The 26801-nt window shown below is 44.3% G+C and overlaps 2 protein-coding genes across 2 annotated transcripts in view; both read right to left on the bottom strand.

Annotated features, from left to right (window-relative positions):
• Nucleotides 1-16781, bottom strand: part of LOC135074279 (protein GDAP2 homolog) — a 54297-nt gene extending 37516 nt beyond the window's left edge. Inside the window, exons 1-4 of the mRNA XM_063968560.1 lie at nt 16739-16781; nt 16373-16590; nt 16010-16307; nt 4389-4536 (exon numbers count right to left, since the gene is read on the bottom strand). Coding sequence (XP_063824630.1) covers nt 4389-4536; nt 16010-16307; nt 16373-16590; nt 16739-16781 — 707 coding nt within the window. The remainder of the gene's footprint in view (nt 1-4388; nt 4537-16009; nt 16308-16372; nt 16591-16738) is intronic.
• Nucleotides 16782-20855: 4074 nt separating this feature from the next.
• Nucleotides 20856-24743, bottom strand: LOC135074280 (protein GDAP2 homolog). The gene is made up of 4 exons (XM_063968561.1): nt 24650-24743; nt 24430-24580; nt 21937-22079; nt 20856-21088 (listed from the first exon to the last, which is right to left on the bottom strand). Exons 1-4 carry the CDS (start codon nt 24741-24743, stop codon nt 20952-20954), a joined length of 525 nt encoding a protein of 174 aa, XP_063824631.1. The 3' UTR covers nt 20856-20951.
• Nucleotides 24744-26801: the final 2058 nt, after the last annotated feature.

Below are 26801 nucleotides of genomic sequence, written 5' to 3' on the forward strand. Positions count from 1 at the left end.
TGACTAGCTTTCCGCCCGCGGCTTCGCCCGCGTGGAATTTTGTCTGTCACAGAAAAACTTTATCGCGCGCGTCCCTGTTTCAAAAACCGGGATAAAAACTATCCTATGTTCTTTCCCGGGACTCAAACTATCTCTATGCCAAATTTCATCAAAATCGGTTGCGAGGTTTAAGCGGGAAAGCGTAACAGACAGACAGACAGACAGACAGAGTTACTTTCGCATTTATAATATTAGTTGGGATTATCCCCGTCAGTGTGCACAGAGCTTAAAACAGCTCAATCGATAGGCCACACACACACTAGCAATAGTTTGTCAGCCGTTCAATTATTCACTCGGGGCCCTTTCCGTACACGAGCATGACTAAATTCGGCGGATTTTCCGTGACAAAACAGAACATTAAATAAAACGTCCGAATCTCGGTTATTGATTAGCTAGTTAGTTACTGGTTAAACGGAAGGTACAATTAATAAATACTTAGTTCATCTAGCTGTCACCATAACTGGACGATCAGTTCCTTTAGGGCCTAAAGGCCTTTAAGACATGGGGGCTAAGGCGTGCTGAAGGGTCACCTTCTGACGGGCTTTTTAAATTCTTCATCGAGAATACTGATTTTAAATTAGTGACTCAATATTTCACACAAAAAAAATAAAGCTGTTGTCAGCAGACTAGGCTTTCTAGCTATAAAAATCACCTATTCTAATACCAATAATTTTATTTTGATCCACGCGTGACTCACATCACCCGCAGAGCGTTCAAAAGATAAGAAGCAAAACAAACATGTTTGCCGCTTGTGGCGCAGTAGAACCATGATTTATGGCTTCAAAATTAACTGTTTATGATCCTTGGTTCCCGAATAGCACGCAATAGGTTTATTTCTACTATGCCCGGGCGTGCCCCCCAGTTTTTGTTTGCGTGGAATTCGATATTACACAACTGATTTGACAATCTTTCAGGATACATAAAATTTTCACTAAGCTGATTTTTAGCAAGTGGATCTTTGGAACATACAATGCGTTATTTTGTCACGAAAATCTTTGCATAGATCGCTCGACAGTCAACCTGGAAAATCTTTTTAATTTCATGGATAGAGACGTGCTCTGCTCCTGAAAAGGGTCGACACAATCTTCGATTTAAATGAGTAAAACTTCACCTGATCCCTTCAAGGGTTAAATTAATCTCAGCTGGGAAAAGCATGTCATTTGTTTACGTTTCATCTTAGATAGAACCAAAATTGAACTCTTTATCTTAACGTCTCTTTATGCGCAATAGCTTTTCATGACGTAAAGTATGATTAAAATGTCCTAATTTGTTTATATTTTGTGTAATAATAACCTAAGATTGTCTGAGAGTCAATTAAGAAATTGTTTCATTATTTTAAAATGATCGCTTAAAGGTTTGGAACAAGTGACATTCCCTAAAGTGATACAGTGGAATAGTTGAACAAAGGAATTTGGAATGAGTTTCAAACAAATTGTCCTGGGTGACTTATACAACATCTTTCGCATTTTCCTCTCTATTTAGACGTAGAAGAGAGTTAGTAAAATTACACTTTATTGCATCGACTTAAAGAGGAGAAATAAGCGTACACTCCTATGTAATGAAAAAGGATAACTGTACACAAAACTAGGGTACAAAATAGGGCAAGTTGCTACTGTGGTAATAATAGTGGAGGGAAGTTTGTACTTCGATAACTTTATTCCCTGGTAGATGTTATAAGTAACCATTAACTGAGTTGCTAAATTACAGCCGTCTAGTTTAATATTATTTACTTTTATAGCCGTGATTCATCAAAATTATAAGTTTTAGTTCTATCCGAATAAAAAATTTCACACTTCACCAAACGCAAAATCATATGAGCTATGATACGATTGGTATCATAGCTCTTAAGTGAGTATTATCAACTGTAATCTTCGAATCGGTAGTTCAAACTCCTGGAGCACCAGACTGTTCTGGGGTGGGTACGGTCCCCCGCTATACTCGCATGATATTAAATTTAAACTTATCGGAGAATTTTCATCATCATCATCATCATCATTGTCTCAGCCATAGGACGTCCACTGCTGAACATAGGCCTCCCCCAATGCTTTCCATGTTGCCCGGTTGGTAGCGGCCTGCGTCCAGCGCCTTCCTGCTACCTTTATGATCGGAGAATTTTACGTAATCTGTTTCCAACTAATTCTATTAACACATTTCTTGAAATATCTTTAATATTACTATCGAAAGGTTATCATAAAAATACCGGACGTTCTTACAGCTCACTTTCAGCGAGGGGGTTATTTGGAGAGCTCTATTAATATCGACTGTAGGTTCACAAATCATTTTCGACGAAGTGTAGATTGCGTGGGTGTGCACGAGTTTACGCACGTGGGTATATGCTATACTACGCTTTAGGTGTATGGAAAATGAGGGTCACGTGAGATTATTTTATTTGAAATACCGAAATCGAAGCTATGCCTCAAAAGATGGAACATCAAGCAAGGCACCGTGACATCGTATGTAGTTTTATCTAATTCTATTTAATATTTCTAATCTATTATTTTAGTGACATGCAGTAAACGGTAACTATAGACAATGGCAGCTTTGATAGAGTAGAAGATCACCTAGTAATAATGATGATAAGAGGCAAGCAATTTTGGAAATTTGGATGATATTCGCACCTATACCTACATATTATTACAAAAAAATAGTCGAAGACCATTACAGAACACAAAACTAACATACCTACCAAAGTTAACCACATCACGTGGCTGGTGTTATTGGACGATTTATAAATACACATTTGGCGGTAAAATCGAAATTCTCGGGAAAACGTTTGATATTTACCCTTCAAATCAAACACCAGCTGGTATTTTAATAACCCAAATAACATAAAACCTGTCACTCGTCGCTGTCACTGCGCAGCAGAGATAATTTTGACGGAGGCAAATATTTGCGGACCGCTGTGAGGTAATTAGCGTTTTAGGCCTGATTTTTCAATTGCCGGATAATTTTTAACTGAAGAATAAGTTTGGTATATTGACAGTTTCAGTATGGGAAATTTGTCAAAATGACAGTTCTATTCTTCAGTTAAAACTTATCCAACGATTGAAAAATCAGCCCTTATTTTAATTATTATGGCGTTTAAATTTAGTTGTATTTGTATAACACAGCTCATATAAAATGACTTGGGTTTCCGTGAGATTATCCTTCGTTATTTTCACGTGAAGAGTATTAAGGTATGTTTGGCTGTTGCAGCGATTTCCTGGATGAAAAGTCTGTGGAGAAATCAATTTCCCGATCATGATTTTGTTGAAAAATCTACTGATGATAGGACTTGAGCTTGCCAGACTGCTTGTCCACTGAGCTACGACAGCTACGGAAAAATTGGTAGCAAGTCGACTGGAGGAATAATAAAATATTTTGTGACTAGACTAATATTTTGAGCCTCACACTTTTAGCGAATATAGCGTCACCAACATTTTGCCTGAATGGCATGTTTTTGCCTTTTCCTGCAATACCTATATTATATCTTTCACACGAAATCGCGCACCATCGTCGCTGCGGCTACATTAATCACCCTACGTTATCTATGGAGCCTTACACACAACGCCGCAGCGACGGCAACGTCTCTGCGCAGCGGCCATACAAATCCAAGGAAGAAGGCGCTGCCGCTGCGGTGTCGTGTGAAAGAAGCTTAACAAGACATAAAACCAAGCACTCACTGCTCATGTTCATCTAACAGCCGCCGGCCAATGTACCTAGCGCTGCGTGTCAATTACATTCAAGACGAATATTATTTCGACTGTATGTCGTATGCCTTTGCCTATTCCTGTAATAAAACAAAAACTAAAGCCAAGTGCTCGTGGTCATCTAACAGCCGCCTGTCGACGTACGGCACGGGCGCGGGTGCTGACAACAGCTTCGTGTGGATTACATTCAAGACGAATATTATAAAGCTCTTTCGGCTGCATGCCTTTGCCTATTCCTACAATAAAACAAAAACTTGGACTTCTTGGCGGGAATCTGAAGCGTCATGTTAGCGGTTTTGTTTTATTTCCTCAAATTCGTGTGTGGGCGACTATTAATGTGTAATAATGGTGGATTATTAACCATTGAGTGTTTGTGAACGTGCATGGGTGTGGGCAAGTGAAGCAAAACAGTGCATCGTGATTCTTCTGGTTCTCTCAAGTTGTCCATAGGAGGTCTCAGTAAAGCACCACAACTTTACTGAGACTCAAAGGGTGGGAAGGGGTATCATCTATCATCCTTCATTATATCATTACTTGATCTCATTTTGTAACTCGTATCACTTATATACTTGAAAATGGCACAAATCAAGTCGACCTCGACGTGTATTGCCAACATCATCAAAAAAGAAGAAGAAACAAAAACTAAAGCCAAGTACTCACTGCTCGTGGTCATCTAACAGCCGCCTGTCGACATACGGCGCGGGCGCGGGTGCCAACAACCGCTGCGTGTCGGGTGCGCAGGCGCGCGCGAACGCCGCCGCCGCTTCCACCGCCGCGTCCTCGTCGCATAGCGACGCGTCGTCTTCCGCTGTGGAAGGGTTAACAGTTAGTGTGGGCACTGCTTTAGACATGGGGAAATGGGGATGAATGTGGTAAAAGAACAGAGACCGCCGGGTATTATTATTTACGAGACCCGTGGCGCCGACGCACCAGTGTCCAGTGCGCCGTTAGCGGACGACCCGAGGGGAATCACTATTCCCCTCGAAGCCGGAGAGGCTCGCCCAAGAGCGAGCTGTAGCCTGAGACGGAGCCGCGGACGAATGTCCAATAGGACAATAACTCGCGGCTTCGTATCAATGGCCCCGGAGGACACAGGAGGAGTGGGTAGCCCCCGCCCTCCCGGCGGGGAGAGTCCCACATAACCCACTGACTGACTGTCCCCATCAGCCAGTGGGCATGCGCAAAGCATTTCCCGACGCAAAAAAAAATAGTGAGTGAACAGAGTCAAACCATGTGTCCTCAATATTGAGAAATGTCAGTTTTTTTTTAATTTGTGTTAAGGCTGCCGCGACATAAGCACAGCTTAGTGCAGCAGCCGCAAGGAACAATATTGTCTGTGAACCTCTTGTTGGCAATAAATGACTTTACTTTTACGTATTTTTTATCTAAAGCGCCGAACACACTTAAAGTTAGGCGGTACTGGGAACCTTTTGGAGAAAAGTCTTTATTTCGTTGCTCAGGATCTGGGGGTGGTTATGTGTACATAGTTTCACAGTAGTTACTTAGTTACTAAGCATTTTTTCTTTTTCTAGTAAACGATCACAGATTAGATAAAACTATACTACACGTCGTATCTTTACACGTCATTTTACTATAAACATATCATTGTATATTCATATCATGTAATCTAAGCTCTACAATATTTACAAACCATAAACTCACATTTTCACAACTCAGTGTGATCACAGATAATAAAAATCTGCAATGCGCAACTGATAATATGTAATATGATTTTATTAGACACACAGATTCTTGGTCAAATATTATCTTACTATTATAATATTCATTCATAATAATAAGTTCAACAAGACAAGTCAGATAGTACTTTTGAAGCAAGTCAAATTGCAGATTTGAGCTAGGTATATTTGATTATTTTTTGCTTGATAATAGCTCAAAGACGTGAATATCAGTCGATATAGTGATAAGTATTGATATAAATTGGACAATGAAAGACGGGAGTTTTAGTTCTATACTCTATTCAGATAGTTATACCTACATAAGTTTATTTCAGTTCCAGAGAAATTACAGAACTCTACAAAACCTTTTGCTTTAAAAATACAGGAAACGAATCTAGATTAAATACGGACGTACTTTTGTTTGTAATGATACGGTATAGTTTCATATATTTTTCGGTTGTTTGATATGCAAACTTCCTGCCTTCAACAAAATACCTATTTAAATAAAAAACTAACAAAGAAATGACTTTGTGTTCTTAGGTATTTAGCAATAATGATATTACATTAAATAATTGTGCTTTACGTGTTAAAAACACTGTAAAACACGGTTTGTTTAGCAACGCCTGATACGTTTTATCATCATGACAGTAAACAACTGCATTCAGTTGTTATCACATGCAAGAGAATGGTATGTTTTTTAGTTATGAGTTGTTTTATCAGTTCATAGAATATTTAGAAAAAGGTATAAATCGTTTCAATAGAGCCGGTAAATTTTTTGTTCATCTAAACGTGACTATCGTAATTAAGTGTTGCTAATTATTACAATTATGGTTCAAGTTTGATTTTATTATTATTTTTCGAGAAACTAACATCATTGAATGATGATTTACGCTATGGAGGACTGTTGTGGACGCCCTCTGCAATATAGTTCCAATATACTGAACTGTCCTATCCATGACATTGACAGCGGGGCGCCACCGTCAATACCGGATCGCTGGTTCCGATTTTTGCCATGTTGGAAACCATATAGTTGAACTATGGTAGCGCCCCCCTGTCATTGAGTTTGGTGGGACAGTTCAGCGTGGGTCATCTATACCTCTGACATATTTGGGACATTAAAGAGAACGTCATTGATACTCTGATTTTAAAGTTTAAAGCAAAGTTGCTCTTGGGGATGGTTTAACTGTCATTGGACCAGCAACGAAATTAATCAATAGAAAAATATGGACGCAGATGAAAGGGAATTAGTTTTAATATACCTACGAGTGATATATCAAGAAAGACTTGGACATTTATGTACCATAAAGCAAAATATCAGAAATGTACCTCATTTAAGCAGTCAACTTTGTATTCCTTTATCACAGAGAATATATAACGTTATGCGTTTGTTTCGCATGCCATTATAACATTACATTATTTTGACACCTATGCAAATTCATACAAAGGTGCTTTGTCCTAACATCACTAGAGTAGAACCGTTATCGCTGCTTTTGGAAAAGTCAGAGCAAACTTTGACAGACTTACAATCGAATTCGAAACCCTCGTTGAACATGTTATCTGTGACAGCTAGCGGAGACAAAACATTGTCTTGGTATACAGGAGCTTGCGTCACTTGGTGTCTTTACTTGCAAGGTTCCTATTTTAGAGAGCCTTCAGTTCCAGTCATAAGAAAACCATTATCTGTATTGTAGTCTTGCACACTTTTGAGACAGTCAAAAAACATATCACGCGCACTAATTTACATCGAAGTTAATACATGCACTAGTATAAACATATCCGGAGTTGATCACAGTTTTTAAACATTTAAACTACACTAAAATTCCACCAAATTTGGCACCACTTGTCACATATATCACCCATCCTACTTCTCACTAGAATAGAACAAAGCACACAGAACATTTCAATAATATACTACCGATAATTACTTAACCGCCAAATTGCACAATCGAGTTTTAAAACACACATTTTCGTCCAAATCATCCAATTTGGTTAAACAAAAAGTTTTTTTACAAACTGTTTTGTGTATGAATGTTAAATATGAGAAGCACGCGCCGGTTGATAAGTCAAGTTATTAGGAGCGCGGATTGCCAAAATATGACCGTACTAGGCGTAATAAACTCGTGCGCATATAAGGCGTATTTCACGCTGTGTTAGTTAGTCCGAGTACACACTAGGACCACAGTAGCTCATATATATACTGTGCTAGGACTGAGTTGAAATATGTAATAAAATCTGTCGTCAACTAAATTTAGCCATAAAATTCCCAACGTTCGGAGATATTTTAGATAAACACATGATTTAATTAATCATGGTAAAGCCGACGGGAATTTCAATGCAGATAAACGGACAATTTTAACGCGAACTGATATTGTTGCATAGTTACAACTCATAAACGACATTAAACAGGTTAATGATAACATTGGTCATTTAAAAATTGCATCACTATTGTGACATAGGTATATGTAAATATTTTTAATATTTTAATTAATGTGTGATTTAAAAGTAATTTAAAATTAAGAGTGTTAGGTTCAATTTCTGCTTTTTTATTCGATTTTAAGTAATTATCCCACTCTGCAGGTATGACCGGTCTTGACATTTTTTGTAGCAATACTGTGAAGTGTATTATTCTAAATTTTCATATCACAGCTCGGGGCTGGTATTTTTTTAAATCATTTTATTATTTCTTTAATTTCGGCACTAAGTATTTCAGGAAAGTCTGTAAGAAATCAATTTGTTTATGACACATGCATTTTCACATCAGTGATAAGACCTAATTGTAAGTCAGTGTATTGTTGGCAGCTCTTTGTTTTGTGCAATAAGTTCCTATCGCACTTATTCATATTAAAATAACGTTCCATATTTTCATATTCAAGATTATACTAGATAACCTCGATTTTATTTTGGCATATCAGTGTTATTTTTGACTTTATTTAATCATTCTAGATTTACTTACTAATAGGAATCCATCTAGATTTAATAACCAATCAAACATGTACTAAAAGAAATAAAATGGGGTTTTTATGGATATTATGTAGTATAAAATACACAATAACTATGACCTAACCGGAAAAACGGATTATCAGGCGTCACAAATTACATTTTTAAAAAGCCAAAAACACCTTGGTGAATTACTTGTTCTACATATTCATCATCATCATCATCATCATTTCAGCCATAGGACGTCCACTGCTGAACATAGGCCTCCCCCAATGCTTTCCATGTTGATCGATTGGCAGCGGTCTGCATATTATTTTTTAATAAAAAAAAAACTTAGGGTGAATTATATTGATGGCCTGCGCACACTGCATGCTAAGAAGAACAACACAATAACTCCCAGGGCACTCTGTCTTTTCCCTTCCAAGACGTCGACATCTTTGCCAACTCCTTAGAGTGTTTTGTAAGTAAACTAAGATTGTTTTTGTCTACTAACCATAAATAGATATAAGTATGTACTTACTAACATTAAATGTAATTTCAAATTGGCAATCTGAGCGCTTTGGATCTATCTGTAAGCTCACTTGCATTTTAATTAAATAAATAAATAAATTCAAAAGAGATGAACAGGTCACAAAAGCTCATATTATTCATACATTTTATTCAGTCGATGAGTTTCGTCATACTATCAAGTAACTTTACTATAACCGTTGTTTTTAGGGTTCCGTACCTCAAAAGGAAAAAACGGAACCCTTATAGGATCACTTTGTTGTCCGTCCGTCCGTCTGTCAAGACCCTTTATCTCAAGAACGCGTGAACGTATCAAGCTGAAATTCACATGAAATACTCAGGTCTATTGTCCCTTTAAGCTGTGAAAATATCAAACTTCTAAGCCAAGCCAATCAAAAGATACAGCCGATTATGTCGATATTTTCAACAAATTTTCGACACTCACAAAAGAAACAAAACCTACAGGATACTTCCCGTAAACTCAGAATCTTGAAATTTGGCATAAAGCATTGTCATATAATGCAAATATAGGAAAAATTGCGAAAATTACATTTTTTTAGTTATATAATATAATAAAAATATTTTAATAAAATGAAACTTACTACCTTATTTCTCACGAACGAATAAAGGTATCAAATTGAAATTTATACCAAATACCTAGATCTATTGTCCCTTTAAGAAGTAAAAAAATCAAACTTCTAAGTTAACGCGATCAAAAGATACAGCAGTTTATACCGACACCTTAGACGAATTTCCGTCACACGCTAGGGAATCAAAACCTACAAGGTACTTCCTGTGAACTCAGAATCTTGAAATTCGGCACGAAGCAACGTTATATAGTACAGATAAAGGAAAAATTGCGAAAATGATAAATTTGAAGTTATATAAAATTTAAAATATTATTTTTGCTTACATGACATAAAATATTTTTTTAATAATTATAAACTTACTACCTACCCTTTTTCACATGAACGCGTAGAGATATTAAAGTTGAAATTCATATCAAACACTTCTTAAATCTAATTGCCTCTAAACTGTGAGAAATTCTAAATCAACGCAAAAATTCAAAACGCTGAGGTAGGTACCTACCTATAATGCAAATATAGGCAAAATAAATAAATAAAAAATAATCATACCGCATATTTTTTTTTTATAAAACTCCGGACTTTGACATAATTTTGGTTTAAGTGAAATGAATGGTGTCCATTGGCATAGCTACAGGTTTTACCTTAGAATACTTGTTTTATATTTGTAGATAGTTACCCTGCCTAAAAAAAACCCTAGCTACGCCAAAGCTAGCGTTATTTGATAAGGATCAGATATAAACACAAAATAATCTTGCGTGCATACCAATGTTATTTATACCATTTTGCAAGGGGAAAGGGATTTGTGGTTAGCCCTGACTACTTAAGGACAGGAAAAAATCAAATGATACCGCGAGCTAACTACGAACAGCGCCATCTATTGACAACCGTGCGAACTACGTAGTGTCGTTGCTCGGTGATAGGTGTTGCTGATTGCAGCTCATTGTTACAATACTTTTTATTAAAATCGGATTTTATTCCGGAGGTTTTACAATTTCTTACTACTTTCGCAAATCATTACAAATGAAGAAAGGAATTTACGGTGTGGTACCCTCAATGTACAATTAGATTTCGAGCGATACCACTTTTGGGCATTCTCCTTTTAAGTAGTTACTTTCCCCATTGTAATGTTATGAATTTCATTTTGCAATAAAAATACCATAGTTATGACTCGATTGTCGTAATGAACGAACTTTGTAAACCTTGCAGGTTTGTACGGAACCCTCGGTGCGCGAGTCCGACTCGCACTTGGCCGGTTTTTGTATAGAGTTTGACAGATTTTTGACGTTTGTTATAGCTAAAGTAAAGCTTTAGAAGTTAGAACAATGATACTCATATATTTAATTATATTATGTACCGAAAACGATTTTCCTCATTGAGGAAACGGGCAAACGGTTACATTTCTAACATATTACTTTGTATTTGACATTTCAAGTGCAACAAAACAAACAAAAGCAAGTGAACAACTAAAAAACAAAACACTAACCGGTGGGCCTAGGCTTGAGCGTCTTCATATCAATGGTCACACTTGCCACCTCCATTGTTTTAGTTTGGCTGGTCACAGTACACTGAATGTGCCGCGGACTCGATATCCGAATGCGTCAATCGATAAGCCCACTATCGGAGATAAGCGATGAGTCGTATACTCGTATTGCGAAAGGAGTCTCCTGTTTTACGTCAGTATGAAAATTAAATAGTTAGATGGAGCATCGATTAGTCAGTCATTTGTTTTTGATCTAATGAGGGTTTGGAAAAATCCGCCAGATGGCAATACGTAGACGCGAGGTCCAAATGCTGCATGATTGGTTATTTTTGACATGACATTGACAGATATGTCAAAATCCACCAATCACGCAGCAGTCAGACCCCACATCCACGTCCCGCCATCTAGCGGATCTTTCATTCGCGAAAACCCTCATTGAATTTTAGCGAAACATACCCAACTGCCAGAATACAGCGGTTCGACTCTTTCAATGCTATTTCGTGTTTCTGGGTCTATCTGTAAATCACCTTGCTTCAAATACATACAGAGATTATTATGGCGCAATTTTAACGGTCTTATTCATTCTATGTTAACGATAAATATAATTTTTACAAAATGGGTTTCAATCTAGGCCTTGAAGAGTTCCAAGGTATTTCTGATGCTAGATAAGGCCATCTTTTACCTTATTTCATTTATTCAACTAGTTCCTCAATTCAGTCCACTTGTCGACAGACATAAGGTATCATTTACGCTACATATACATGGCCTAATTTTGACATGATACGTTGTAATGAGTTTGCGATAAGCGCGTGATCAATAAAATGTAAATAAGTAGGGTAGTAGGCGATATTGAAGTGTTGTTTTGTTCTTTTGTTTTCAGTAAATATCTATGGAATGTGCAACGATTCCATGCTGGAAGATTAATTCTATTAGGAAATGTTAGATAGGTAACACTATGAAACATCCTTCTCTGGGATATAAATATTATTGTATACCTGAATTTCTAATCTATAAATCGATAATCTTTTTTTTATTAAAAATTTGGTTTAAACGAGTATGAAGTAGGATGCAGATACCACATATTTCGTGTTTCCATAAAGTTGTTAGAGGCATGCAATGTATACAGAAGTAGATTTTGCTTGAAATATTTTAGCAGGAATCTCTTCAGAGAGCGAAGTATAATTACATACGAAAAACGGAGCGATGGGATTTCATAATTACAACTGTCACGTTTTTTTACTTGTTTATGGGAGCTGAACTAAATTGTGCATGTATGCGTATGAGTGCGCGTTGTGTATATGTAGAGTAGAGTGTATTTACTATACAGGGTAGAAACGATAAGTGATCTCACGCAATTATTTCTGAACTATACAAGATATCTAAAAACAGGTTACTGATCCTGAAAGTGCTTCATGAGCATTTTCAAACGCATTGTACAGCGTCCCTAGCGGAAATTTGTGAAAACTAAAATCTTCAATAATATTTAACGCGCTCGCTAGTGACGTAAACTCACACTAAGGGTCTTGCCACACTGGTGGATTGCAAGCGGAGCGGAGCACGGTGGTCCCGATTTAATAAAACATGGACATTGATGCTAGAAGCACGAAATTTTTTTTGATGGTTACTGCTATGATAACTAATAAGGCAAAACAATATTACAATCCTACGACGTCTATTTCGTAGTAAAAAAAAATATGTACATATTTTTTGTATGGAAGAAATTACGTTTCTGACAATTTTTCGAAATTCTTTAACGATGTCAAGATGCCGATCACACATGTTATAAAACAAGTGATTCTGAGTATTTCATGCGAAGATACTTGTCACTTATCTCTGCGTACTTTTGAGTTGGTCTGGCCGAAATGTAAAAACTGTGTCTACCTGAAGATAAACGTTAGCGCTAGTTAAATCATGTAATTTGTCAAAATGGCAATATCGCAATTTGAGATTCATTCTCGCTTCAGAGAGTATTTATGGGCTTCCATCCTATCAAAAGCTTCTGGAAACAAAAAAAACTTGTTATCCTTCAGAGAGAGAGACGATTTGTGTGAGTTATCAATGATGGACATATTGTAAATTGGGCAACCTCTCGTATAAGCTACTTTTTGACGGCCAGCGGACCTATACATACAACGTTGTATTAAGTATTTCCCTTATTTTTTTTTTATTTTAGTAAAAGTTGATGCATACGAGCGCGCGCGAGTGCGAGTCGTTGTTATGTGTGATCAAAGGTGTCCCTTATACACCATATTGTAATTCTGGCAATTTTTCGTGGAAATATTTAATATAAAAAATCGATTTTTCATCCCTCGATAACTCAAAAGTACGCAGAGATAAGTGACAAGTATCTTCGCATGAAATACTCAGAATCACTTGTTTTATAACATGTGTGATCGGCATCTTGACATCGTTAAAGAATTTCGAAAAATTGACAGAAACGTAATTTCTTCCATACAAAAAATATGTACATATTTTTTTTTACTACGAAATACACGTCGTAGGATTGTAATATTTTTTTGCCTTATTAGTTATCATAGCAGTAACCATCAAAAAAATTTTCGTGCTTCTAGCATCAATGTCCATGTTTTATTAAATCGGGACCACTGTGCGGAGGCGCGGCGGGCACACCGCGGTCGCCAAAATGCTTGCAAAATGCCGCGGCGTGAGACTACTCCGCCCAGAAAACGATTGCAATCCGCCAGTGTGGCAAGGCCCTAGGCTCTCAGAGGACGCTAGGGCTGCATACAGCGCGTCGTCGTCAGGCGAGCATCACTAGCGCGGGACTCACCGCTGTCGGCGTTGTGCGAGTGCGGGTTGTGTATAATGCGGACGCGGCGCTCGAGGGAGCATCACTAGCGCGGGACTCACCGCTGTCGGCGTTGTGCGAGTGCGGGTTGTGTATAATGCGGACGCGGCGCTCGAGGGAGCATCACTAGCGCGGGACTCACCGCTGTCGGCGTTGTGCGAGTGCGGGTTGTGTATGATGCGGACGCGGCGCTCGAGGGAGCATCACTAGCGCGGGACTCACCGCTGTCGGCGTTGTGCGAGTGCGGGTTGTGTATGATGCGGACGCGGCGCTCGAGGGAGCATCACTAGCGCGGGACTCACCGCTGTCGGCGTTGTGCGAGTGCGGGTTGTGTATGATGCGGACGCGGCGCTCGAGGGAGCATCACTAGCGCGGGACTCACCGCTGTCGGCGTTGTGCGAGTGCGGGTTGTGTATGATGCGGACGCGGCGCTCGAGGGAGCATCACTAGCGCGGGACTCACCGCTGTCGGCGTTGTGCGAGTGCGGGTTGTGTATGATGCGGACGCGCCGCTCGAGGGAGCATCACTAGCGCGGGACTCAAAATATTATTGGCAGGTAGTTGCTAATTGCTCATAAGATAGGCCCCCTTAATTTAATTTATTGTCCGTGGTGCATAATCTTTTCTTAAAGGTTTTAAACCTTTGTTTGTCACCTATCATCCGCTTTGCAATGGAGGGAAGTAGAACCTTAATTTCGAACTCCTATGTTCTTCTGATTAATTTCGTTGCGGGTCCAATGACAGTTTAACTTTCCCCCGGGACAAACTTGACCTTCATTGGTTGGGTTTTTGTGGCGGTCAAGCTGTAGATCCTGGCTACACAGGAGTTGCAGTGGTGGGAACGAGAGGTGGGAATGGTGCTGTTATAGATGACCCACGCTGAACTGTCCCACCAAACTCAATGACAGGGGGGCGCCACCATCGTTCAACTATACGGTTTCCAACATGGCAAAAATCTGAACCAGCGATCCGGTATTGACGGTGGCGCCCCACTGTCAATGTCACCGACAGGACAGTCCAGTATTTTGGAACTATAGCGCGGCACTCACCGCTGTCGGCGTTGTGCGAGTGCGGGTTGTGTATGATGCGGACGCGGCGCTCGAGGGAGCATCACTAGCGCGGGACTCACCGCTGTCGGCGTTGTGCGAGTGCGGGTTGTGTATGATGCGGACGCGGCGCTCGAGGGAGCATCACTAGCGCGGGACTCACCGCTGTCGGCGTTGTGCGAGTGCGGGTTGTGTATGATGCGGACGCGGCGCTCGAGGGAGCATCACTAGCGCGGGACTCACCGCTGTCGGCGTTGTGCGAGTGCGGGTTGTGTATGATGCGGACGCGGCGCTCGAGGGAGCATCACTAGCGCGGGACTCACCGCTGTCGGCGTTGTGCGAGTGCGGGTTGTGTATGATGCGGACGCGGCGCTCGAGGGAGCATCACTAGCGCGGGACTCACCGCTGTCGGCGTTGTGCGAGTGCGGGTTGTGTATGATGCGGACGCGGCGCTCGAGGGAGCATCACTAGCGCGGGACTCACCGCTGTCGGCGTTGTGCGAGTGCGGGTTGTGTATGATGCGGACGCGCCGCTCGAGGGAGCATCACTAGCGCGGGACTCACCGCTGTCGGCGTTGTGCGAGTGCGGGTTGTGTATGATGGCGAGCACACTAGCGCGAGCACTCAAAATATTATTGGCAGGTAGTTGCTAATTGCTCATAAGATAGGCCCCCTTAATTTAATTTATTGTCCGTGGTGCATAATCTTTTCTTAAAGGTTTTAAACCTTTGTTTGTCACCTGTCATCCGCTTTGCAATGGAGGGAAGTAGAACCTTAATTTCGAACTCCTATGTTCTTCTGATTAATTTCGTTGCGGGTCCAATGACAGTTTAACTTTCTCCCGGGACAAACTTGACCTTCATTGGTTGGGTTGTTGGCGGTCAAGCTGTAGATCCTGGCTACACAGGAGTTGCAGTGGTGGGAACGAGAGGTGGGACGGATTAGCAAGCTGAAGTGGCAATGGGCAGGGCACATAGTACGCAGAACTGACGGCCGATGGGGCAGAAAGGTTCTGGAATGGAGGCCGCGTACCGGAAAACGCAGCGTGGGACGTCCACCTACAAGGTGGACCGACGACATCGTAAAGGTAGCAGGGAAGCGCTGGACGCAGGCCGCTACCAATCGATCAACATGGAAAGCATTGGGGGAGGCCTATGTTCAGCAGTGGACGTCCTATGGCTGAAATGATGATGATGATGATGATGAACGAGAGGTGGGAATAGTCAAGTTAGCGCGGCACTCACCGCTGTCGGCGTTGTGCGAGTGCGGGTTGTGTATGATGCGGATGCGCCGCTCGTGGTCGGCGGCGGGCCCGGCGCGCTGTTCGGCGGCGCTTCGCGGGAAGTAGGCGGGCGCTATTGATGCGTAGAGCGCGGGTTGTGTATGATGCGGATGCGCCGCTCGAGGGAGCATCACTAGCGCGGCACTCACCGCTGTCGGCGTTGTGCGAGTGCGGGTTGTGTATGATGCGGATGCGCCGCTCGTGGTCGGCGGCGGGCCCGGCGCGCTGTTCGGCGGCGCTTCGCGGGAAGTAGGCGGGCGCTATTGATGCGTAGAGCGCGGGTTGTGTATGATGCGGATGCGCCGCTCGAGGGAGCATCACTAGCGCGGCACTCACCGCTGTCGGCGTTGTGCGAGTGCGGGTTGTGTATGATGCGGATGCGCCGCTCGTGGTCGGCGGCGGGCCCGGCGCGTTGTTCGGCGGCGCTTCGCGGGAAGTAGGCGGGCGCTATTGATGCGTAGAGCGCTGCGTCGGCGGCGCGCGCGCAGGCGAGGATGACGAGAGCTGGTGTCGGGTTCTGATCGAGGTAGCGCCGGATTGTGCCTGGGGAGCGATTAACATTTTTTTTAATGCATAACAAGGCAGGTCTTTGACCGCAATCGCACCTGGTGTTAAGTGAAATGCAGTCTAGAATGGTACAAATCTGTTAGTTTTACTAGTGGTACAATAATAAGCAGGCGCCGCGGAGTACAGTTCCGCGACGAAGTTCCGAAGGGGGCACCAGCTTCGTCCATCCAGGCAAGTCCTTAGGCCTGGTTCAAACACAGTGATAATCGCGCGGTGGCTGAGAAATTCTCGTAAGCCGTGTATCCAGTACTAGAGGTAGCCTCGAACCGAGGCAGAGCGAGTAGGTCACGCTGCTTCAATCTGCGACACGCCGCGTCCTGCCGCGAGCCGAACCGTAATGTAGCTCGGGCGGCTGCCTCTAATGGATACACAGCCTTACATTTGCATTAAAACATAACCACACGATTAGCGGTTACTGCCTCAATGCCTCCCCAATGAGATCCACCCAGAATCCCTGCAGTTATTGTGCAGGTCTGAACTAGCTATTGCGGCTCAGGGTTTGAATGTTTAAATTATAACTTTTTTTAAAAAATAAAACCGACTTCAAATGCGTGAACACAAATAATACCTATTCAACAAAAAAATAATCGTTCAAATTGGTTCATAATCGGCGGAGATATTGCGTATAAAAAAGTTCATCCCCAATTTTCCACCCTTGGGGGTGAAATATTTTCTTCAAATTCGCATGAAACCACCCTTTTGATAATACCTATTCAACAAAAAAATAATCGTTCAAATTGGTTTATAATCGGCGGAGATATTGCGTATAAAAAAGTTCATTCCCAATTTTCCACCCTTGGGGGTTGTTTTTTTTATTATTAAATTTAAATGGGACCACCCTTGAGGTATTACCTATACGCCGAAAAAAGATTTGTTCAACTCGGTTCATAATTGGAGGAGTTATCGCGTAACAAACATAGAAAAAAAAAAACATACGGGTCGAATTGAGAACCTCCTCCTTTTTTTGAAGTCGGTTGAAAAGAGTTTGTATGTTAAAAATCTAGTTCTATTCAATATTCCACATTAATGTTAAAAATGTTAAAGTTATGTTAAAATGTTCTGAGCGCACCCGGTCGCGATAGTTCCGTGATTTGCACTAATTAATTATTTGAAGTAAAATCGATGCATCCCGAACGAGTGCGCTGATTCAGTTTGTTCGGTCATATGACACCGAACACTAGCCTTAGGCCGGGTTCCCACTATGCCGGACCGGCAGATCTCCCGGTCCGGTAAAATCGCCGGAAGGCCTAGCGGCGGTACAAATTGTATGAAGCTGTTCACATTATCCAGGATCCGGCTTTTTCGCCGAGCCCGGCATTTTTACCGAGCGTTTTGTCGCTACAAAATGCCGGCAAAATCACCGGACCGGGGAGTAATGTGAACGAGTTGCGGCCCACCCCGCCGCACCCGTGCTCCCCGCACTTCATTCGGCTCGGATTTCGGATCCGGTGTAATGTGAACACCCTTGTCCGGTGTCCGGTTTCCGGCAGAAATGCCGGTCCGGCATAGTGGGAACCCGGCCTTAGTGTGGTGACTATATTTTCGTGCGAGTCTGAACCAGCCATAGTGTGGTGACTATATTTTCGTGCTAGTCTGAACCAGCCTTAGTGTGGTGACTATATTTTCGTGCGAGTCTGAACCAGCCATAGTGTGGTGACTATATTTTCGTGCGAGTCTGAACCAGCCATAGTGTGGTGACTATAGCAAGTATACTCACGCAAAGCGACGTGGGCGGCCGCGTCAGGCGGGAAGGCACGGCGCGGCGCGCTCACTACACACAGCGCGAGACTGCGAGAGCCAAGTTCTGCGGACCGGTACAGAACGTTCCTGGAAATATACAGAAGCATTAAGTCAGCGATCAACACTTTCCAACAGGTGAGAGCAGACCTCTCTTTCCCACTGGGCACTTTGGGCACGTGCCCAGACCGAGGGGGCCCCCATCTGGTAATAAATAAAATAAATAAATATCTTTGGACAATCTCACACAGCGCCATCTAGCCCCAAAGTAAGCAATTAATATGCTTGTGTTATGGGTGCTAGTAATAAGACCTTTTTCCAGATGATAAGGGCCTAGGCCTAACGGCTTTGGCCGGACATGTTTGGCTTTTTACGGTCGTGTCTGGTCTAAAATTGTCTTGTCCGGCCTGTCCGGCTTTTTATGTGGTTGCCGCGCCAGGGGAAAGTCGAGCTACAGAATAATATCAAGCGCACGCATCGGGATGTTGGGCAACCGATGATGATAGAATTCACTCGTAAGCTACGACACTAATTTCACCCCAAGTGACATGTCCGGCTTTTTAAGCACAGAGTCCGGCTTTTGTGTTTAAGGACCTGGCAACTTAATCCTTAAATGCCCAGGGCCCCTAGTAGGTTAAAGACGGCCCTGGGTGAGAGGCAGGCCAAGAGCTTCCTCGTTGTAGAAAAAAAACATGTTCTGGTCAGGTATTGACTCTAAATCTGTTCTACGTAATGTAAACTTAGAGGGTTTCCAATATTAATTCACTCTAAGAAAGTCAAAAACAAAAGTGTTGAAAATAAAAAAACTATTTGGCGCCACAAGCCAAATGACGTCCATCGCTGGACAAAGGCCTCTCCCAAAGATTTCTACAAAGATCGATCCTGCGCCGCCCGCATCCAGGCACATCCCGCGACCATCACCAGATCGTCGGTCCACCTAGTGGGGGGGCTGCCCACACTATGTCTTCCGGCTCGTGGTCGTTACTCGAGACCTTTTCTGCCCCAGCAGCTATCAGCTCTACGAGTTACATTGTACATATACTTGATTTTAGCCATTCTGCGGACTATGTCAGTCACTTTGGTTCTCCTGCGGATCTCCTCAAGTCCTCATTTCTGATTCGATCGCACACTCACTTGTAGCAGTTCTGCAGCGAGGTCTCGGCGGCGGTGTGGTACTTGGCCGTGTAGGCCGGGCCCACGGTGTGCAGCACGTGCGGCACTCTGTGACGTCACACTCACTTGTAGCAGTTCTGCAGCGAGGTCTCGGCGGCGGTGTGGTACTTGGCCGTGTAGGCCGGGCCCACGGTGTGCAGCACGTGCGGCACTCTGTGACGTCACACTCACTTGTAGCAGTTCTGCAGCGAGGTCTCGGCGGCGGTGTGGTACTTGGGCGTGTAGGCCGGGCCCACGGTGTGCAGCACGTGCGGCACTCTGTGACGTCACACTCACTTGTAGCAGTTCTGCAGCGAGGTCTCGGCGGCGGTGTGGTACTTGGGCGTGTAGGCCGGGCCCACGGTGTGCAGCACGTGCGGCACTCTGTGACGTCACACTCACTTGTAGCAGTTCTGCAGCGAGGTCTCGGCGGCGGTGTGGTACTTGGCCGTGTAGGCCGGGCCCACGGTGTGCAGCACGTGCGGCACTCTGTGACGTCACACTCACTTGTAGCAGTTCTGCAGCGAGGTCTCGGCGGCGGTGTGGTACTTGGCCGTGTAGGCCGGGCCCACGGTGTGCAGCACGTGCGGCACTCTGTGACGTCACACTCACTTGTAGCAGTTCTGCAGCGAGGTCTCGGCGGCGGTGTGGTACTTGGGCGTGTAGGCCGGGCCCACGGTGTGCAGCACGTGCGGCACTCTGTGACGTCACACTCACTTGTAGCAGTTCTGCAGCGAGGTCTCGGCGGCGGTGTGGTACTTGGGCGTGTAGGCCGGGCCCACGGTGTGCAGCACGTGCGGCACTCTGTGACGTCACACTCACTTGTAGCAGTTCTGCAGCGAGGTCTCGGCGGCGGTGTGGTACTTGGGCGTGTAGGCCGGGCCCACGGTGTGCAGCACGTGCGGCACTCTGTGACGTCACACTCACTTGTAGCAGTTCTGCAGCGAGGTCTCGGCGGCGGTGTGGTACTTGGGCGTGTAGGCCGGGCCCACGGTGTGCAGCACGTGCGGCACTCTGTGACGTCACACTCACTTGTAGCAGTTCTGCAGCGAGGTCTCGGCGGCGGTGTGGTACTTGGGCGTGTAGGCCGGGCCCACGGTGTGTAGCACGTGCGGCACTCTGTGACGTCACACTCACTTGTAGCAGTTCTGCAGCGAGGTCTCGGCGGCGGTGTGGTACTTGGCCGTGTAGGCCGGGCCCACGGTGTGTAGCACGTGCGGCACTCTGTGACGTCACACTCACTTGTAGCAGTTCTGCAGCGAGGTCTCGGCGGCGGTGTGGTACTTGGCCGTGTAGGCCGGGCCCACGGTGTGTAGCACGTGCGGCACTCTGTGACGTCACACTCACTTGTAGCAGTTCTGCAGCGAGGTCTCGGCGGCGGTGTGGTACTTGGGCGTGTAGGCCGGGCCCACGGTGTGCAGCACGTGCGGCACTCTGTGACGTCACACTCACTTGTAGCAGTTCTGCAGCGAGGTCTCGGCGGCGGTGTGGTACTTGGGCGTGTAGGCCGGGCCCACGGTGTGTAGCACGTGGCGGCAGCGCAGTCGGAAGCCTGGCGTCACCGTAACCTCGCCCGTGCGGCATTCTGCAATGGAACACACCAGGGTTAACAAGATGATGATAAGCTGAAGAGACTTGCTCGATAGCGACCTTGATCCTGAGACAGAGGCCAAGTTAGAAAAATAACTTGCGGGTGTTTTATTGGACTCCAGAGGACATCGTCGGATTTTAGGGATAGATGAACATGAGTCGAAAACGCGGGACACCATTACCAGAGGAGACTCAAACATTCGTCCGCCAAACATAGGCTAACCATGTCTGGACTAATGAAGAGAAGTTACTAACCAAGTGCCCTCGTGAGGATCTCCTCCTTGAGCCCGGGCCCAGCGGCGAGCCGAATATTATACTCTCTCTAACAGCGTTGCACTCCAGCAGCGTCTCATCTGTCATGTTGTAAGGTTCATGGGGCTCAAAGGGCAATCCACTTTCACACCATTATCAGAGGTTGCCCAAACATTTGTCATACGCTTTGCTTGCCTGGGCTAAAGAAGAATACTAACCAAGTGCTCTCGTGAGGATCTCCTCCTTGAGCCCGGGCCCGGTGGCGAGCAGTATCCTCTCGCTGACTGCATTGAACTTGAACTTCGGCAGTTTCGTCTGTCGTGTTTAATAAGTGGGAGCTCGAAGGTCAGGGATACGACTATCGAAGATCGCTTCAAACATTCGTCATACATTAAGTTTTCCTGGGCTAATGAAGACTACTAACCAAGTGCTCTCGTGAGGATCTCCTTGAGCCCGGGTCTGCCTGCTGACGGCGTTGCACTCCAGCAATGTCTAATCTGTCATGTTGTGATGTGGGGATCGAAGAGCAAGGATTCCAAGGTTGGCGTTGGCTCAAACATTTGCCTAGGATAATACAGACAAGTTACTAACCAAGTGCCCTCGTGAGGATCTCCTCCTTGAGCCCGGGCCCGGCGGCGAGCAGGATCCGCTCGCTGACGGCGTTGCACTCCAGCAGCGTTTCATCTGTTGTGTTTGTGATGGCATCCACCTCCAGAGACGTTATGTCGCCTTGCCTGGAACATAATATATAGTAAATTTTATTAGACAATTTCATGGAGATCAAAGTGTGATAAGCTCCAGCTGGGCTAGGATACGCACCGTGATATACTTTATCGCCGTCAAAATGTATAGGCAAAAAAATCGATAAAATGGCATGGATAACCGCTTATCGCGGCGCGCATCCTAGGCCTACAGGTGACGATTAAGGCATCTTCTGGGCGACAAAATAGTGTAACAAAGTCAGACCGACTTCTCTTTGGTATCATTAAATGCCACTTGTCTTCAATAATCGCCTATAAATCAAAACGAAGCCTGTTTTTGAATAAAATTTGAATTTACTAAGTTTGCCATTGTATTTTTTTGAGGGTTTTTTCATAAAATGGTCGTAGTTAAAGGCCGAAGCACGTTTAAAAAACAAGTAATTTTGAAAATTGTTAGTCCCAAGAATGATTCCGTTAAAACAATGGCCTCTCATTTCATGCAATAAAGTACATCTTAGACCTAAATTACACAGGTCTAAATCCTTGCTATCTCCACACAAAAGTACATATAAATAGTAAACGCTAACCGAGGTAAAGGACCGTTTTATCTGCCGTTAAACAAGTCTTGAGCCGCGCGACACAGTTTCTTGGAATATTAACTGAATGCATAGTGGCTCATGAATGTCATGCGATGGGGACTAGACTCGGCGGAGGGCTAAAGCAAAACTAAATTAAGACTCCCAACATCGTCTCGTTGGAGATTTAAGTAGTTTTGGTTTGTTTAATGACGTAGTAAAATAGACTTTTATACTGTGGAAACACTTTTTAAGAGTGGCTACGTTACAGATACTACAGCCTGATATGATATCATAATATTCTGATTAAACCGACTCTTGAATGCTTAGAATGTGTATGTCTTATTACCATATGGAATAACGCAGGTGGATTGACCATTAGCATGCGACAAACAAACCTTTGTCGTCCCGCATTGGATTCTAGTATAAAAAGAAATAAAGCAGGTGTGCTGACTATTGGCATCCGTCCATCCTCCATCGTCTCGCATACATAGTAAGTATTAAAGCGTCTGAAGTCCTGCATTCGCCTCTGGTAAACTAGAGAAGAAAAGTTCTTGAGTGGCGACCACGAGCCGGAAGACGTAGCGTGGGCAGGCCTCCCACTAGGTGGACCGACGATCTGGTAAAGGTCGCGCGAGGTGCCTGGATGCGAGCTTCGCAGGACCGGTCTTTGTGGAAATCCTTGGGGGAGGCCTTTGTCCAGCAGTGGACGTCTTTCGGCTGAAACGAACAAAACTAGAGAAGGAGCGTTCTGTTGCAGTGGAAACATGACCTATGATAAAGAAAAGGTGCTCACCATATAGCGAAGCGGTGATTAATCTCGTCGTTGTAAGGGAAGCTGGTGTGCGCGCGCGAGCGCGTCTAATGGCGTCTCTAAATCCTAAATCCTTCATTTGACCCCGCTATACTAGAGGAGGAACATACTCCTGGAGTTGAAACAAAAGGTACTGACCATATAGCGAAGCGGTGGTTGATCTCGTCGTTATAGGGGAAGCTGGTGTGCGCAGGCGAGTGCGCCCAGCGCGCCGCCCGCTGGTGTCTGAAGTCCTACATTTGCCGCTGGTAGACTAGAGAAGGCACGTGCTCATGCAGTGGAAACAAATTAACCTATTGAGAACTGACCATATAGCGAAGCGGTGGTTGATCTCGTCGTTATAAGGGAAGCTGGTGTGCGCAGGTGAGCGTGCGGGTAGCGGCCCGAGCGCGTCGAGAGGCGGCGCCGAGTGAGCCACCGCGATTTGACCCTGATAAACTAGAGAAGGAACATACTCCTGGAGTTGAAACAAAAGGCACTGACCATATAGCGAAGGGGTGGTTGATCTCGTCGTTATAAGGGAAGCTGGTGTGCGCGCTCGAGCGCGTCTAATGGCGTCTCTAAATCCTTCATTTGACCCTGCTAAACTAAAGAAGGAACGTACTCCTGGAGTTGAAACAAAAGGCACTGACCATATAGCGAAGCGGTGGTTGATCTCGTCGTTATAAGGGAAGCTGGTGTGCGCAGGCGATCGCGCGGACAGCGGAGCAAGCGCGTCGAGGGTGTTTCTGAAGTCCTTTATTCGCCTAGAAGGAACGTGCTCTTATATCCTATGGTAAACAGAAGGTACTGACCATATAGCGAAGCGGTGATTAATCTCGTCGATATAAGGGAAGCTGGTGTGCGCAGGCGAGCGCGCGGGCAGCGGCGCGAGCGCGTCGAGGGGCGGCGCCGAGTGCGCCCAGCGCAAGTTCTTAATTTGATTCTGCTAAACTAGAGAAGGAGCGTTGTCCTGCAGTGGAAACATGACCTATGATAAAGAAAAGGTGCTCACCATATAGCGAAGCGGTGGTTAATCTCGTCGTTGTACGGGAAGCTGGTGTGCGCAGGAGAGCGCGCGGGCAGCGGCGCGAGCGCGTCGAGGAGAATAAGAATAAGAATAAGATAAGCGTCGCCGAGTGCGCCCAGCGCCGCCCGGGGCTTCTCTAAAGTCCTTCATTCGCCTCTGGTAAACTAAAGAAGGAACGTACTCCTGCAGTGTAAACAAAAGGTACTGATCATATAGCGAAGCGGTGGTTGATCTCGTCGTTGTAAGGGAAGCTGGTGTGCGCGCGCGAGCGCGTCTAATGGCGTCTCTAAATCCTTCATTTGACCCTGCTAAACTAAAGAAGGAACGTATTCGTATTCCTGGAGTTGAAACAAAAGGTACTGACCATATAGCGAAGCGGTGGTTGATCTCGTCGTTATAAGGGAAGCTGGTCTGCGCAGGCGAGCGCGCGGGCAGCGGCGCGAGCGCGTCGAGGGGCGGCGCCGAGTGCGCCCAGCGCGCCACCGCGCCGCCCGCGGGGGCAGGCGCGCGCATCACGCAACGCGACGGCTCTGGAAACGGGAAAAACATTTTTATTCCATGTATCATCAATAATCATCATCATCATTTCAGCCATAGGACGACCACTGCTGAACATAGGCCTCCCCTAATTATTTCCACAATGGCTGGTGGCGGCCTGCATGGCCTTGCATACACCTTGTGGGTGGACGTCCTACGCTGCGCTTCCCGTCAGTTCTGCGTACTATGTGCCCTGCCCATTGCCACTTCAGCTTGCTAATCCGTTCCATTGGACTATGTCAGCGACTTTAGTTCGTTTACCGTATCAATAATACATATTAGATCTAAATCAATGCTACCTTAGGGATCTATTCCTTTCTAATACCATTGCTATTAGTTTTTGGTTTTAGAAAGGAATAGATCATCATAAGCATTCTAAATAAAATGCTCACCACTGCTGGAAAAAGGCCCCTCTAATGGAATTACCGTCCCTGCGTATGCGTTGCCCACATCAAGGTGCTTCTAGAGAACGATCTTCACCAAATTTTCTATCTTAAGCGACTAGGAGACCAATACGTGAACATCAAACCTTCACAGTCTGGGTTAATCCTCAATTTGCTTCATTGTAAATTAAGAGAGGTGCACTGCACTGTGGTACGTCACAGTAGAATAGAATAGAACCACTCTCACTCTCGCAAAAGGCCGAATCAGGCTTCTCCCACTCGTCTAGCTTGCGTGGGGAGTGTAAACCAAATCCTCCTTTTATCTTTGGTAAATTAGACAAGGTTCTGCTTCGACAATGAAGACTAAATATCCTGATGATCTATAAATTTCACATTTGACAAAATATCTAGTGAATTTAAAGAAAACAGGACCATCGAACATGTCAATAATTAATTAATTAATGTTGTGAATGTTCCGCCAAACGTTTAATAGCTTATTCGTCGAATCCATGCTGTATCAATAATAGATTTTAGAGTTACTATAATAAACGGCGTCTACAGCTAATAGATTCGTCGAATTTCCATGGAAAGTCGTTTGACGACACAGCAGAGTCAATAACGGAATTGATATGCCGACTTACGTAAGTGATGCTATCAAACAGAATTGTTTTAACATTGTTTGTCCGCCGACTATTTGTTTAGTTGTATATTTTATAAACGCTGCCATACAGCACGAGAGGCAATTTAGATTTTTGATAACGGTGGCATTGGCATAGGGACGATGCTTACAGTGATTTACATGCAATCATGCAAGTTATGTTAGTGATTTAGGAAAAGTGCATAAGATTAATAAATCACGTTAATCGAATTGACTAAAGCTAACGCCTAACTTCACAATGGGAGGTTTTAAAATGGAGAGTTCTTGAGAGGAGAACCCTTCAGCGTCATTGTGCCCGCCTTTTCACAGTTCAGCAGACCATTCATAAGGGAATTGACCTACATCCCATATCTTATTCACTTCATTGCGAACCGAAGCTAATGGAGAGACAAAGGGACCACCACTACAACATGAGTGAACGATGAATTGGCAATAGCTGGTCTTGGATATTCGCTTTTAACGCAAGTTGTCAGAGTCCATTTTATGGGGCTATAGCGAAGCAGTGAAATTGTAAAGTGATTCATTTTCAAACAGCCGATATCTAGGGCATGACCTCCTGTGACGTCAGAGATGCACTATCGCTGTCTCCCACTGACGCACATATCCGGAGTGAGAGGGGAAATTCATTGAGTGCAATGGAAAATATGGACCTAAGGATAAAACAGAAATGTCTGGCGGGAGACGTTTTGTAAAAAAGTTCGTCGCCAGACGAGTTCAGTGACAATTTGCGTGACTCAAATTCGACGCAATGTCGGCTAAGAATATTTGTCGCAGAAAAT

Source organism: Ostrinia nubilalis, chromosome 8, assembly GCF_963855985.1.
Source record: "Ostrinia nubilalis chromosome 8, ilOstNubi1.1, whole genome shotgun sequence".
Taxonomy (NCBI): Eukaryota; Metazoa; Arthropoda; class Insecta; order Lepidoptera; family Crambidae; genus Ostrinia; species Ostrinia nubilalis.

What these genes read in the sequence shown, in the direction of transcription:
- LOC135074280 (XM_063968561.1), bottom strand. Translation starts at nt 24,743, where the DNA reads ATGAAGGATTTAGAGACGCCATTAGACGCGCTCGCGCGCGCACACCAG. An exon ending in ACCGCTTCGCTATATGATCA is followed by an intron (nt 24,581 to 24,649) that starts GTACCTTTTGTT and finishes GAAGGACTTTAG; the next exon opens with AGAAGCCCCGGGCGGCGCTG. An exon ending in AACCACCGCTTCGCTATATG is followed by an intron (nt 22,080 to 24,429) that starts GTGAGCACCTTT and finishes ATTATGTTCCAG; the next exon opens with GCAAGGCGACATAACGTCTC.